A 13724-nucleotide genomic window follows, 5' to 3' on the forward strand; every position below is an offset into this window, starting at 1 on the left:
AAATTGTGCTTCAATCAGAGGTCGTGCCTAGATCTTAACTTAGCAATCTGCTCAATATACAGATTCCAAAACGTATTTTAACACAACCAGACAAGTAAGCACTGACACTTACCTGTTCCCATCACCAACAAGAGCAAAATTTTTTCCTTGGAAATCTTTTATGAGTCTTGAAGCATTCCCGTCGGGCCTTTTCTGGGCTCCACCATAATACAGCTTGTACGTGTGGTCAACTTTTATGTTCTTTCCCTCTTCACTGGCATTTTGTGCAAGCTCATTTGGAGATAGTCCATCGGCCACAGCAGCAGTCTTAAAGCTCTCAAAATTAATCTTCTCATGTGAAAGTTGTACTTTCTTATATTCTTCTGGTTTCATGTACTCAAAGAGCCCTAGAAAATAAGGAAAATAAATAAATATTTAATGGCATTTCCCCAGCATTGCTCCTTAATTTCTGAAGCATTTCACTTATTTATTTAAAATTTCAGATACCGTAAGTAGAAATTTTTACAATGAAACAAATCAACATGAGAAAAACAAAATAATATGGGACCTTATTTTCTTTAGGGACATCATTGATATCCCATAGAGCATTTATATCTACCATCAATAGTAATAATAAAAGATGAAAGCAGCAAAAGTAATAAGCTTACAATAACTTAGCTTATTTGATTCAATTTGTTATTTAGTGTTGCTTTTCTGCCACTCTTGGCTAATCACGATGAAGAAGAGGAGTGATAGTATGATGAAAGTGATGAAGGGGCACTCACAAAGAGCATACATGCCAAGGCTGGAATTCAAACCTGGGACCCCAGCATCATAGCATGCTGTGCTTAACCACTATGACATATTAATTATATTAATACTGTAGGAATATGTATTACATTAAAGCTGAACTGATGCCACTTTGAACCAACACCAATGCTGATAATGTTATCGATTCTCATTGATACTGATTAATATGTAAGTATTTCACTGCTATTATATGAATCAATTTACTACTGTTTTGATATAAAATAATCAAGAATTACATAGTAATATTAAAATAGCTGTTACTTAATTACAAAATCCATTTTTTCACAGATTACCGGTGCAAAATACCCAAACTGATAAAATATTGACAAATACATGAATGTCGAAAACCTCTTAACTCTTTCCCTGGTGGCAAGATTACCAACTTGCTTTATCTTGGCAGGCAATTTAAACAAAATTAACCTAAAATATATATTTATTCTTTTTGTTTGGCAACAGCAACAAAGATGAAATATTTTGTTATACAAAGTGTAAATATCAGTAGAGGATCAATGAAAGCATATATTTATAATGGAATAGTTTTAGCATTTTAGCAATTTTAGTAGTTAGTAATTTTGCTTTGTGTGATAATCACGGAAACATGAAATTTTACAAAGTGCTACACCACAACTTTGAACACATAACACTTGTCTCTCTTCTAATGCCACGTTTCAAGCACACACAACATTTTATCATAGCTGCACCCTTTTTCTTCTCACCCTGTGGAACATGGACTAGTTTGTGAACTTTTAGTCCACCCTGTAGGCAATGTGTCTGGGCGTGAAAACACGCCCACACCAGAGAAAGTGTTAAATACATTCCAATTGTGGAAATACAAAATCAATTCTTTCCCATGATGCTGGTGCAAAATAAATGAAAACTTCACATTTTGCATAATTTCCAGATTAATTAGACTCCACAAAAGATAAAAACAACAGAAGAAAAGTTTTGGTAAATTCATTCCAACCGATACTAATACATTAACATTGTTATCAGCTCAGCCCTAAATTACGCACTTGCTGTTGTTTTACAGGGCCACTTTATTTAATTCTGGTTTGATGTTCAATGAAACGAAAACCCCATCATGACTCTAAGGCATATTGCAATGGTGTACCACTTCGATATCTACAGGACAACAAAGGAAGCCACAAAAAGGGACATAAACATGTTAACAAAAACTGAACGAGTTTCTTTAATTTATTTTATGTTTGAGATGGTGGTATGCATAATTAAAGAAATTTGATGAAAAAAAAGTACACCATGATTTTATGGACATACTGCATTTAAAAAAAAACAACCACAGATTAAAAACATGCAAGTACCAAAATTCCCCCTTTGTTATAGATTTTGCATGAAGATACATTACTACAGAAATGAAAATCAAGATAAAAGTACCTTGCTTGCCACCAAAGCATCCCAAACCACTCTGCTTCCATCCTCCAAATTCTGCTCCAGCATCCACAATATTATGACTATTAATCCACACAGTTCCCACCTATGGATGAAGTAACAAAACATGCAAGAGAAAAAATTCAAGAGTTCAGAGCAAATAAATCTTGTAGAAAATTAATTTACACAAAACTTCAATATTTGTAGATTGATAATAAGAAACATGATACAATAGTGCACAAATTCCACACTGGGGAATCAACTGCTTTTCATTTAAACAGGTCCCACTCAGGAATTGAATCTAAGGTTCCTCTTACAAAAAAAAAAAAGAATGCTAATAATTATGCTACCGCAGAATCTATAATACAGGGTGTTTCACATGCTCTCGGCCCCTGAACGTAATTCAGTGCAATTTGATATGGCTATGGCTTGTACGAGAAACATGATGACCTCGTAGGGAGTGTTGAAAGTTATTGCCATCAGCATTGAGGCAACATGCCTCTCCATGCTATGGTAAGTATTTGTAATTGGCCTTCAATTCGTGCAGGGCAATGCCACACTTGTGTCCTTCCATATCAGTGTTTCTCAAGTACCAATGTATGTCCATGTCAAATTTCACAGAATTGTGTCCATTAGTTTGGAGGTAATAAGGGAGGTGTAGAGAGTGACTGATTATTGCCAAGTGAGGTAAACATAAGGTGTTCCCAGTTTTATCCTTCTTGGGAACCAGCATTTTTGGTGTTGACCCAGACAGAATGGTCCACTTTGGAAAGGCAGGTAAACAAGGCAAAATTTAAGACCTGAAAGTGGTATTGCACCACGCAGTAAAAACTTCAAATAAATTTACTCAATACAACCACATGCCATTATTATAATTGGATTTAAAAAATAAATAAAAATTTCATTCAACTCTTGCTTGCAACATTTTTTTTCCTATCCATCATATTTACCTATGGTTCACTGCTAGAGTCAGATTACTTTCGTAACATCTCTAGCTGTTTTGCATTGGCAGCTTTGGAGCGAGTCATAAGTCCCGGAGCAGCTAATCAACAAACGAGCCGCTGGCATCATCTCTACCCAGCACCTATCGCTATCACTGTTGGTCGCGCTCTGGACTGTTGGTAGGCTCACTAACTGGACTCGCGCGGTCAGCTGGTGTTGTTATGAAAATAATCTGACTACCTACCTGCAACTGTTTGGCAACTTCAATGGCAAGGGAATTATTTTCTGTCCACACACTAGCAGCCATTCCATAGCAGGTGTTGTTGGCAAGGGCAATGGCTTCCTTGGCAGTTCGAAAAGGTGCAGCAACTATTAGAGGCAGCACTCCGTCGTCCTCTATAAGTTTGGTTTCCATCTGGATCCCTGATATCAATGTTGGCTGAAGATAATTCTCCAATCGCGAGCCAACTTGGTGGACCTTTAACAAATATAAAGAAAGACAACTCAGAAAATGTAGCGTGGAATACTGCATGTTTGTGCATTTTACATGTTTTGAGCACAAAATAATGTCATACATTTACTTTGTTTTATTGATATTTCTAGCACATGTTCATTTTTATGCACAATATTTAAACTCCTATTTCCATTTGGTTATTTTACATTGCTTCTATACTTCCTGGGTGATATTGAGGATGAATTATGGCCCAATGAAACTGATGATGAGACAAGCACAAGGTCTCGACCAGGATTAGAACCTGTGACCTTCAAAGTTCATCAGATGAGTTGAGCAGGATGCATGAGACACACAAGGTTGGTTGCTTGATTGCATTAATGTATTTCACTTTTGGCTAATTGTGAAGATGAGGATGAATAAGATGAAATTGATGAGAGGACAATCACTCGGGCTCGGAAGTTGAGGAAAAATCCTTTTTTTCCCTAGTGTCCGAAGACGAGGCCCAACATAATATATGTTCATTTTTGGTCATTGTAGGCCAGAAAAAGGTGGGTTTTATTTGTCCTTTCTTGCCTTTTTCAAAGTTTTTTGGCTTATTGGTCCTTTTTTAGCCTTTTTTAAGGTCTTAACGGCTTTTTTTTTGCAACTTCACCTTCATTCGACTACGTTTTTACTGCCCATTCTCAATTCGAATCATCATCAGTTCACCACCTCTTAAACACACTTTCTATAGTAAAGAAATAAAAAAAAAGACAGAAAGAAATATATTTGAACCATCCCTGAAACGAAAGAAAAACATTTTTGGATGACTGAAGCAGGTACAGTACAAGGTCCTTTAACCGTAACTTGTCTGGAAGGTCGCGCTGTAAGTGGCAACGTCCTCTTATTTTGAAGCTTTCAGTTTTTTCGCACTGTGTGTTCCATACCACCAGAATTTTGTATTTTTTTATTCATTAAATATATAATTAAAACTGAAATTATTAATTAATTAGTATCACATTTATACGTCCTTTTTTCCGTTTTTAGGTCTTTTTTTTGGCAATTTATAGGTCTTCAACTTCCAAGCCCTAATAATGACAAACATATATGGACAAGACACAACAGAGGATTATACTGAGTCCAGATGACAGAGCCTCATTAGTCTGCAAAAATGCAGTTCAGGGTGTACTATGTGGAAGAGAGATTGATACGAGGGCCACTATTTATATTTTGAGCCTTGGCAACACTGATTGAAGTTAGGCACGATTTGACGTTTGCACGGAATCGTCTGGCATTATTGACCATAACCTACTTCAAATGTTTTGTCAATAGTTTCATTTGTGTTGTTTATGTTGCCTTGGAGATTGCGCGGCAACAATAAAATGGAATTAACTCGTGAACATTTTCGTGCGATGATGTTTTACGATTTTCGACGTGGATTATCAAGACAAGAGTGCATCGATCAACTTACTTCCACATTTGGCGATGAAGCCCCATCCTTGGCCACTGTGAAACGCTGGTATAACGAATTTAATCGTGGCCGCCATTCGCTCACCGACGAGATTCGCGAAGGTCGTCCAAAATCAGTTGTTGTTCAAGAAAACATTGATGCTGTGCAAAACCTAATACTGCAAGATCGTCATGTGACATACTGTGAGATTGAGGCAACCATAGGCATTAGTTCCACCAGCATATATGAAATATTACATGATCATTTAGCTGTGAGAAAGGTATGTTCTCGTTGGATCCCACACAATTTGACAAAAACTCAAAAAGACGCTCGCATCAATTGGTGCAAACAAATGCTCAATAAATACAATCGTGGTGCTTCAAAAGACGTATATAAGATTGTAACAGGTGACGAATCATGGATATATGCATATGAGCCGGAACGTAAACAGCAGTCGACTGTATGGGTGTTTCAAGATGAACCCAATCCAACAAAAGTTGTTCGCGCTCGAAGCACATCGAAACAAATGGTCGCCTGTTTTTTCGGGAAAACTGGTCATGTGGCAACTGTGCCTTTAGAGGAACGTAGAACGGTCAACTCTGAATGGTACACAACAATTTGTTTGCCAGAGGTCTTCGGTCAAATACGGAAAACAAACAAACGCCGTCGGATCATTCTTCATCAAGACAATGCCAGCTGTCACACATCTCATCTAACAACCGACTTTATGAACAGTCAAAAAATCGAATTGATGGGTCATCTGCTGTACAGTCCTGATTTGGCACCCAATGACTTCTTCTTGTTCCCAAATGTCAAGAATAAATTGCGTGGACAACGATTTTCATTGGCGGAAGATGCCGTTGATGCGTTCAAAAACCATATTATGGAGGTGTCTCAAGAAGATTGGAAAAACTGCTTTGACAAATGGTTCGAACGAATGCAAAAGTGTATTGACCATAAAGGAGAATACTTCGAAAAACAATAAAGCAGTTTTCAATGCCAAATTCCTGTTTTTTCATTGTTAGGCTCAAAATATAAATAGTGACCCTCATATTTGGGTGCTTGTGGGACTACATCCAACCGTCTAGCCAAGACCTTGAAACAATATGACATAAAACAGAGTAACAAAATAGCCAGTGCCCTAAGTAAACACAAGATATCATTCCTTTCCCCACTAGACAACCCAGGTATATATGATGACCAGGTGAGTACATTGGCAGATCAATCAGATCTGTCAACAAGCGTATACAACAGCACTTAGCGGATGCAAAAAAAATCCCAACCCAACAAAGGACTAGCAAGGCACCTCAAGTTTAATAAATACAGGATCCAAAAAGTTTCAGTTAGGCACACATCACACACCCTAATCGACACCAAAATCAAAGAGACGCATACGATTATGAACTTTCCGCACGAGCTGAATATCGACAGCGGTCAGACTCGTCATGTTTGGCTCCCGCTATTGCAACAGCTCAAACCCATCACGCGCAGCAGACTAAATGGCTACACCAGCACCCTTAGCGGTAGTCAAGGAAAAAAACATCAGGAACCGGAAGTCAACCTAACAGTGAAGCATCGAGTTCCCAAGTGGATGGCGGCAGAGGCCACCGAAATTAATAGAACATTTACAAGTAAGTTTCGCGGATATATCTTTAGTAACTCGCTTACGTCTTATATTATCAACCGGGTTGTTTATTCCCCTCAACATGAATATGAAAATCTACTTGAATGCTCTAGAAGAAATTCTATTCTAATAAACTATGAATTATTAGATAACACACTACCCTGAAGACAAAGCCAGAACCAGCCTCAGAAACGTAGGTAATTAAAGATTTAACACAGTGGTTAAAAGTCCAAAAACTCAAAATGAATGAATCACCACTGATCAGCTGCAAAGAGGAAATTCTAAACAAGTAATTTTTCTGAATTTGGAATATCATAGAGTTGCAATAAGACACTGAATGATTCCAGCATCTACTTAACTAGATGACTTCAATGGGTTTTGTCTTGTGAATTTAAAAAAATTATTTTAGGAAATTAGTGTATGTGAATTCTGTATATTCATAAAAAACAATAACATAGCAGAATACATATTTAATTGTAGGGAATTTACAGAAATATATTTAATAAGTAAAATTCACATGTTTTTTCTGCCTGTCTAGGCTAATCACTACAATGACGACTACATGAATGTGATAAAGGGATACTTGCAAAGGAACATCCATGGTGAAGTTAGTAATGGAAACCAGAGCATTTGGTTTTGAGAACATATGTTCCTTTTGGGCACATACAAACTGTCCTTATTCCATCTGCCAACGTCAATTGGCTCAACTCAAACACCAGTAAAATAACGCAGAGTTGACTTCTCGACCAGTCTACTTGAGAAACAATTCTTTCACCTGCTTATAATTAGTTCCTAATTCCAAAATATATCTTAACATTGTTGTTACCTTACCAGATTTGCATGTTTTTCCAATAATTTTAAACAGAATAAACATGTTTAAATTTGCAACAGAATAAATAATTGTGAAAACTAACTTGCAAAGATTTAAAATAATTAAACATTATTTAATTATTAATATTATAACAAATGCTTACAAGCAGATCATGCAGATAAGTAACTTGGTTTGGTAGAATTAAATCATTCACTAGATAGGTTCAGGTTACAACACAGCGTGGATTTAAAAAAAATAATATAAATTTTATTGTGCCATATACATTTTTGGTTTCTTTAAACACTTCCAATTAATTAGTGCACAATGAGAAGCTTCCTATTTCTATTTCTTACCTCTGCTCCTTCCTTCAATGCTCTGGTCGCCCTCTCAAACACTGAATCGACAACTTCCCTTTTAACTGGCACACCTACATCAGCAAGCTTATCAAATGCATTCCCACTGTTCAACTTATTCATTCGGAGCTTAAGTTTCTCAATAAATTTTCTGTACACAGACTGTTGGACAAGCAACCGGGATATTGCCCAGGGAACCTGCTCAGAAATACATAAAAAAAATGTATAAAATAGACAAGTCTCATAAGGTACATTTTCCTACCATGTTTTGTTACAAAATGATTCAAAATGAACTGCAAAATGCGACACATGACATTGAGAATTAATTCTGCTGTAAAAATCTGAGACGTGGACTGACTCCTTTACACCACCGGAATAAATTTAACACACTGATAACTACATAAATGTGCTGTTAGAAAGGAAATGTTTATTTCGTGTAATAAGTATAATTTTCAAATTAAATTTAGGATTTTTATTTACCATTTTTAGACCGAAAAATCATTATTTAAGCCATTTATAATTTTTGAATTTTTCCCAGTTTTTGTACAGAAATCTTGATATTTTATTCTTCATAAATATTTGCTCCTATTCGTTAGTGTGCAGGAATGAAGTTTTCAGAGTAAGTAAGTGATACAAATGGTGTATTGTAGTTAAAATAATATTTCTGACAAATGGAGACACACTCACATAAATACATTGAAAGAGCAAGTATCCTAACCTGTCCCTGGTTGAACCATGCTCCTTCAACCACTGCTTCCACCGCTGAATCCAAGTCAGCAGTGTCGAACACTATCAAAGGTGTCTTCCCTCCAAGCACTGCAAATAACCACATTCTTTGAGAAAATGGTTATTATAAGACACTGTATCACCCAGCTACTACAAAATTGCATTTGACTTTCCTTACACATTTCATGTATTTCATTTTGAATACATTTTCTGCTACATGAACAGCTATGAAAATGCTATTAAATTCTGAAAAATCAATAGTGCATTCATCAAATTGAAATCTGAAATCATGTACTGCTCTAAGAAAATGTAAGTATCTTGGAAAGGCAGAATGCTAGAGTTATGATCATACACCATTCTGTGCAGTATAAATCACACTGTAAAGTACTGCTAATAAAAAGCATGTATGCATTAGTAATTAGAAAAAGAAGAAAGTAAATTAAATAATTTTTCATGAAATAACACATTTTTCACTAGTTTAAAAATTTTACACAACATATAACAAATAAAAGAAACACACTTACACAAACTTAAACTTTTTCCAAGTCCTGCTGTTTCTTTCCGAACAAGTTTTCCAGTTGCAGTGTTTCCACAGAAGGATATCTTCATTATACTGGGATTTGCAATAAGTTTCCTCCCAACTTCTGTGCACCCTAAAATCACATTCAAGACACCTGGTGGAAGTCTGGGGAAAAACAAAACAGATTTATTTACGCATACAATTTTCAATTAGCACAGAATTTCCAAAACAGCTTTGATCTTTGGTTCAACCAATGATACCTGCAAAAAGTTGGGGGGGGGGGGGGGGCAGAAATATCTGGAAAGCAATTCAAATGGTGAAATTCTTGCGTAAAAACATGGACAAGGGGCGTTGTGAAAGACAGCAGATTATGTGCCTATGCAAATTATCCTAGTTGTAAGGTTGCTTTATGAGAATTATCTTAACTAGTGAAAAGCATTACTCCACATTTCTCCAACTTTAAACACTGATGCTCCCCTGAGAAAAAAAATCCTGCGAGTGACCTTGTGTTGAACCACAATTTTCACATAACTTGGCGAGTTGTAATATATTTTTTGTGTGCCACTAGCCACTTCAGATGAAAATGCTGTAGTTTGAGTAATTCCCATGATACTTACACTCAACAAAAGTATGGGCTGACAGCATACCTTGGACTGCAAAAAGTTCCAATAAATAAGTTTTAACAGTTTTTGAGCTCAGCAAAAAAATACATTACCCCTTTCCTAGTGTAACGTTCAAGTTACCGGGTGCTTTTATCAATTGGGTAAACTGGGCCCCTGTTTTTGTTACGAACAATTTCCTAGAGTCCTGGATCTAAATTATGCGCACCTCGGCATACGTCACAAAATCTAAATATGGGGTAGTGATTATGAGAAGGGGAGTGTAACAGTCTTCACAAGGATATTCACAAAACCCTTATTTATACAAAGTATACAAAGGGAGGAGAACGTATTCCCAATAAAGTTTTCAAAAATGCGTTGCGCAATCCCTGCAAAATAAATTATGTCACTAAACTATTACTACACAACTTTTTACAAATCTACCAATCACTAACTACTATATCACACACACTCTTGCATAATAGTCAGTATAAGCGCACGACGAATTAGGAAGGTACTTTTAGTAAATTGTATCAACAAAAAGTCAAAGATTCAATTTTAACAATTTAATATCAATAGTGTAACTCATTTTTGGTATTCTAACAATTTACAACGATTTTAAGCGTAATTTTTCCAGTAATAATCAATGAACTCAACAACGAATTCAAAAAAAAGGTCAACGCATCAAACTAAGTCAAAGGTATACAATTTATTTTAACTTGCATTTATGTCCAAGTTTTAAGTTTCCTTCATTTTACATTACATTAATCAAAGAACGCTTCTTACACCTTCAATAATAAACAACCACCAATTTGTTCGTCATCACAAGTTCACAAAAAATGTGGAAAAAACCCACCCCTTTTGAAAAAGACAAATGACTCCAAGAAATTACAAAAATCTTATTGGTACGTATAAGAAAGGTTTCACCCCTTTAGATGCTCATTCCCAAATTACGTGTTTCATTGCCTCATTCAATTACAAACAAAGTTTTAACCAAGTCTAAACGACCAAAAAGGAGAAATGTGAGGGGAAGTTACGTTAGAGAAACTTCGTCGCGATTACCTGATGTATGCTTTTGCGACGTGTCTTACAAAAAAAATGCCAACAGTTGTTCTCGTTAATATAAATGTTGATGTAAGCACATTGCAGAATAGCTAATATGCTACCCAATTTTTGCATCCGCGTATTTTGCGATTTTATTTTGTCTATTTAAAGTGAGGGTCAGACGACGCAGTATCGAGTTGAACAGTTATTTTACAACAAGCCGTATTCAGTTCTCAATTGCGTGAATTTTTACATTTTTGTACAAGGAAGGTTTATTTCTGTAATATGGCGCACTTCGTAAGCAACTCGCATGTATCGGGCACAAATATTAAACTCGTGCTTTTTTGTCTGTCGCACTTCTATTCACCACTAATATAACAAAATCCACTGTTTCCTACCTTGATTTTGGATGTTGCCACTCTCGTAGTCCTGGAAAAGGGGTGCACAACTTCCTTCACTTTTTGATCGTCAAATCCTCGTTGACCAACGTACGCCTTGCTTGGATTCCGACGTAGAACATTTTTCATTGCCAAAAATTACTCGTAATTGCAGACTGTCGAATGGCCTTTTCGCAATCCGCGTGTCCATATTCCAACAAATAACGTAATTTAAGAAATAGTGCTTAGCACCTTTACAACAAATGTTCCGGAATTATATTTAAACAAGCACTTGCAATTCATCGCGTGTTATATGTAACATGGTAGAGAACGTCAAAGTTCAAAGTGTCGTTACCGATGATGCATTATGCAGCGTATCAAAAAAGGTAGTCGACAGAACCAAACGCAATACACGACTGTTGCCTCTAGCTGCACCTGTCTGCCGCTCTCGCCTTCCGTTGATTTTGGGGGCGTGGTTTTTTACGATTCGATAACTGGAGAGTGATTATAGGAGCCATCTGTCGTAACTCATGAGAATTAAATCATGAGCGATCATACATCGCGTAATTTTGAGCGGAGCATTTATTTTTTTCAACGAAGTTGGAAGTTGTAAGATTTTTGCTAATTTTACTGCAACAAATCGTTACACTAGCTGAAAATTATCACTTAGATTCAACATATTTTTAATCAATAATAATAATAATAAAATCATCTTTATTAGAGCAGGCATGTTTCGGCCACAAGGGCCGTTCTTACATCTTGTATATTTAAAATATTAGAGTATTAATAATACTTGTAATAAAAAAGGCAAAGATGATTTATGTACAGAACTAACAACACATTCCTTCCTTTTACAAGGGGAAACATTTTACAAACTTCTCACTCATATCAGTGGACTCGATGAACTTAAAGAGGGTCCAGTATATAAGGCTAAATATTACACTGACTCAGATCCAAGATTACTAACTCTATATTTGTGACAAAAACATATGATCTCGTAGTTGGACGATTTTCCTCTTTGAATCATATTTTTACCTCTAGCCACTAGACGCTATTGTCTTGCTACATATTACTTTGACTGTTGACCCTGTATAAAGCAAAGATTTACAAACGTGTTATGTCTAATGAGTTTGATGACACAAGTAGGAAATGTCACTACTTGTAATAGGAAGGAATGTGCGGTTATGATTTTTCAGTAGAAAGAAAAAATATGTTACAGTGCAAATTTTTAGACAGTATATTGTGCCTAATCAGAGTATGCTTGTATCAAGTTATACATACCCAGCCTCAGAGCAAATCTCAGCCAGTACAAGAGTGGGAAGACAAGTACTTCTTGAAGGTTTAATGACAACTGTGTTTCCTGCAGCTAGCGCAGGGGCAACTTGCAATGCAAGCATCACAAGAGGTGACGAAGCAGAAGTTATAGCAGCAACCATACCTAAGAGATACAAACATAGTGATATGTAATTAATTTTCTCTTCTTGCAATTGTAAGGAAGACAGATCATCATGTTAATCTACACTATTTCTGTTAATTAGCATTGCTTATCTGCCACTTTTGGCTAACTGTGATGAGCTGAAATTGATGATGGAAGACTCACAGATACATCCAAGTCGACATTGTGTTTTACAGGGAAAGGATTTATATGTACAAGGGTCGTTCAAGGTTGACCGGGACTTTTATTTCTGCAGAGGAAATAGGTAGCAGAAGAAACACCAAACTATGTCAGTTTTTCAAAGTATTCTCCGTGCGCGCCGAGGCACTGTTGCCATCGTTCTGGCAGCTCCCGAATTCCTTTGGCGTAGAAAGAACTTGTTGTTGTTGTAGCCACTGGAGGACATCGCTCCGCAGTGCTTCGTCTGTTGTGAATTTCTTCCCTCCCAGATGGTCTTTAAGGGGTGCAAACAAATGATAATCACTGGGGGCTAAATCCGGACTGTAGGGGGGATGGGGCAGAACTTCCCAGCGCATGTCGGCCAGAGTTGTTGTTGTCACATTGGCCGTGTGAGGGCAGGCATTATCATGGAGAAGAATGACATTTCCAGACAACATCCCAGGTCTTTTCTTGCGAATGGACTTTCGTACAGCACCACTCAACAATGTGGAGTAATACTGAGCATTAATCGTGCTCCCTTTGTCCAGAAAATCCACATGGATAACGCCCTTCATGTCCCAGAAGACACTTGCCATGATCTTTCCAGCGGATGGCTGCATTTTGCTTTTCTTGGAGGGCGGGGAACCTTTATGCCGCCACTCCATGCTGCGTCTTTTGGTCTCTGGGGTTGAATTGTGCAACCATGTTTCATCACACGTGATGATGGATTGCAACAATTCATCACCTTCTGCTCGAAACCGATTCAGAAGCTGTTCACAGACCGTCCTGCATGTCCACTTCTGATCGAATGTCAGCTGGCGGGGAACCCACCTTGCACAGATTTTGCGGAAGCGTAAGTGGTCGTGAATGATTGTCTCAACACTCCCGACACTGATATTCACCTCGGCAGCAATATCCCGCACTGTTACTCGCCGGTTCTCAAGAATCATTTGCTCAACACGTGCGATATTCACTGGTGTGACTGCAGTCGGGCGAATGTGTCCATGCGCTTCATTTGTCACCAGCTCCCGTCCTTCGCGAAACTGCTCACACCATTCGTACACTCTTGTTCGCGA

At 37.1% G+C, this 13724-nt stretch overlaps 1 protein-coding gene across 1 annotated transcript in view; it reads right to left on the bottom strand.

Annotated features, from left to right (window-relative positions):
• LOC145985404 (aldehyde dehydrogenase family 16 member A1-like) overlaps positions 1 to 13724 on the bottom strand; it is a 29200-nt gene that overhangs the window by 4397 nt on the left and 11079 nt on the right. Inside the window, exons 4-10 of the mRNA XM_083119381.1 lie at positions 12336 to 12492; positions 9039 to 9199; positions 8507 to 8604; positions 7789 to 7986; positions 3362 to 3595; positions 2182 to 2281; positions 113 to 386 (exon numbers count right to left, since the gene is read on the bottom strand). Coding sequence (XP_082975507.1) covers positions 113 to 386; positions 2182 to 2281; positions 3362 to 3595; positions 7789 to 7986; positions 8507 to 8604; positions 9039 to 9199; positions 12336 to 12492 — 1222 coding nt within the window. The remainder of the gene's footprint in view (positions 1 to 112; positions 387 to 2181; positions 2282 to 3361; positions 3596 to 7788; positions 7987 to 8506; positions 8605 to 9038; positions 9200 to 12335; positions 12493 to 13724) is intronic.

This window comes from Lepisma saccharinum, chromosome 3 (genome assembly GCF_977018435.1).
Source record: "Lepisma saccharinum chromosome 3, izLepSacc3.1, whole genome shotgun sequence".
Classification (NCBI taxonomy): Eukaryota; Metazoa; Arthropoda; class Insecta; order Zygentoma; family Lepismatidae; genus Lepisma; species Lepisma saccharinum.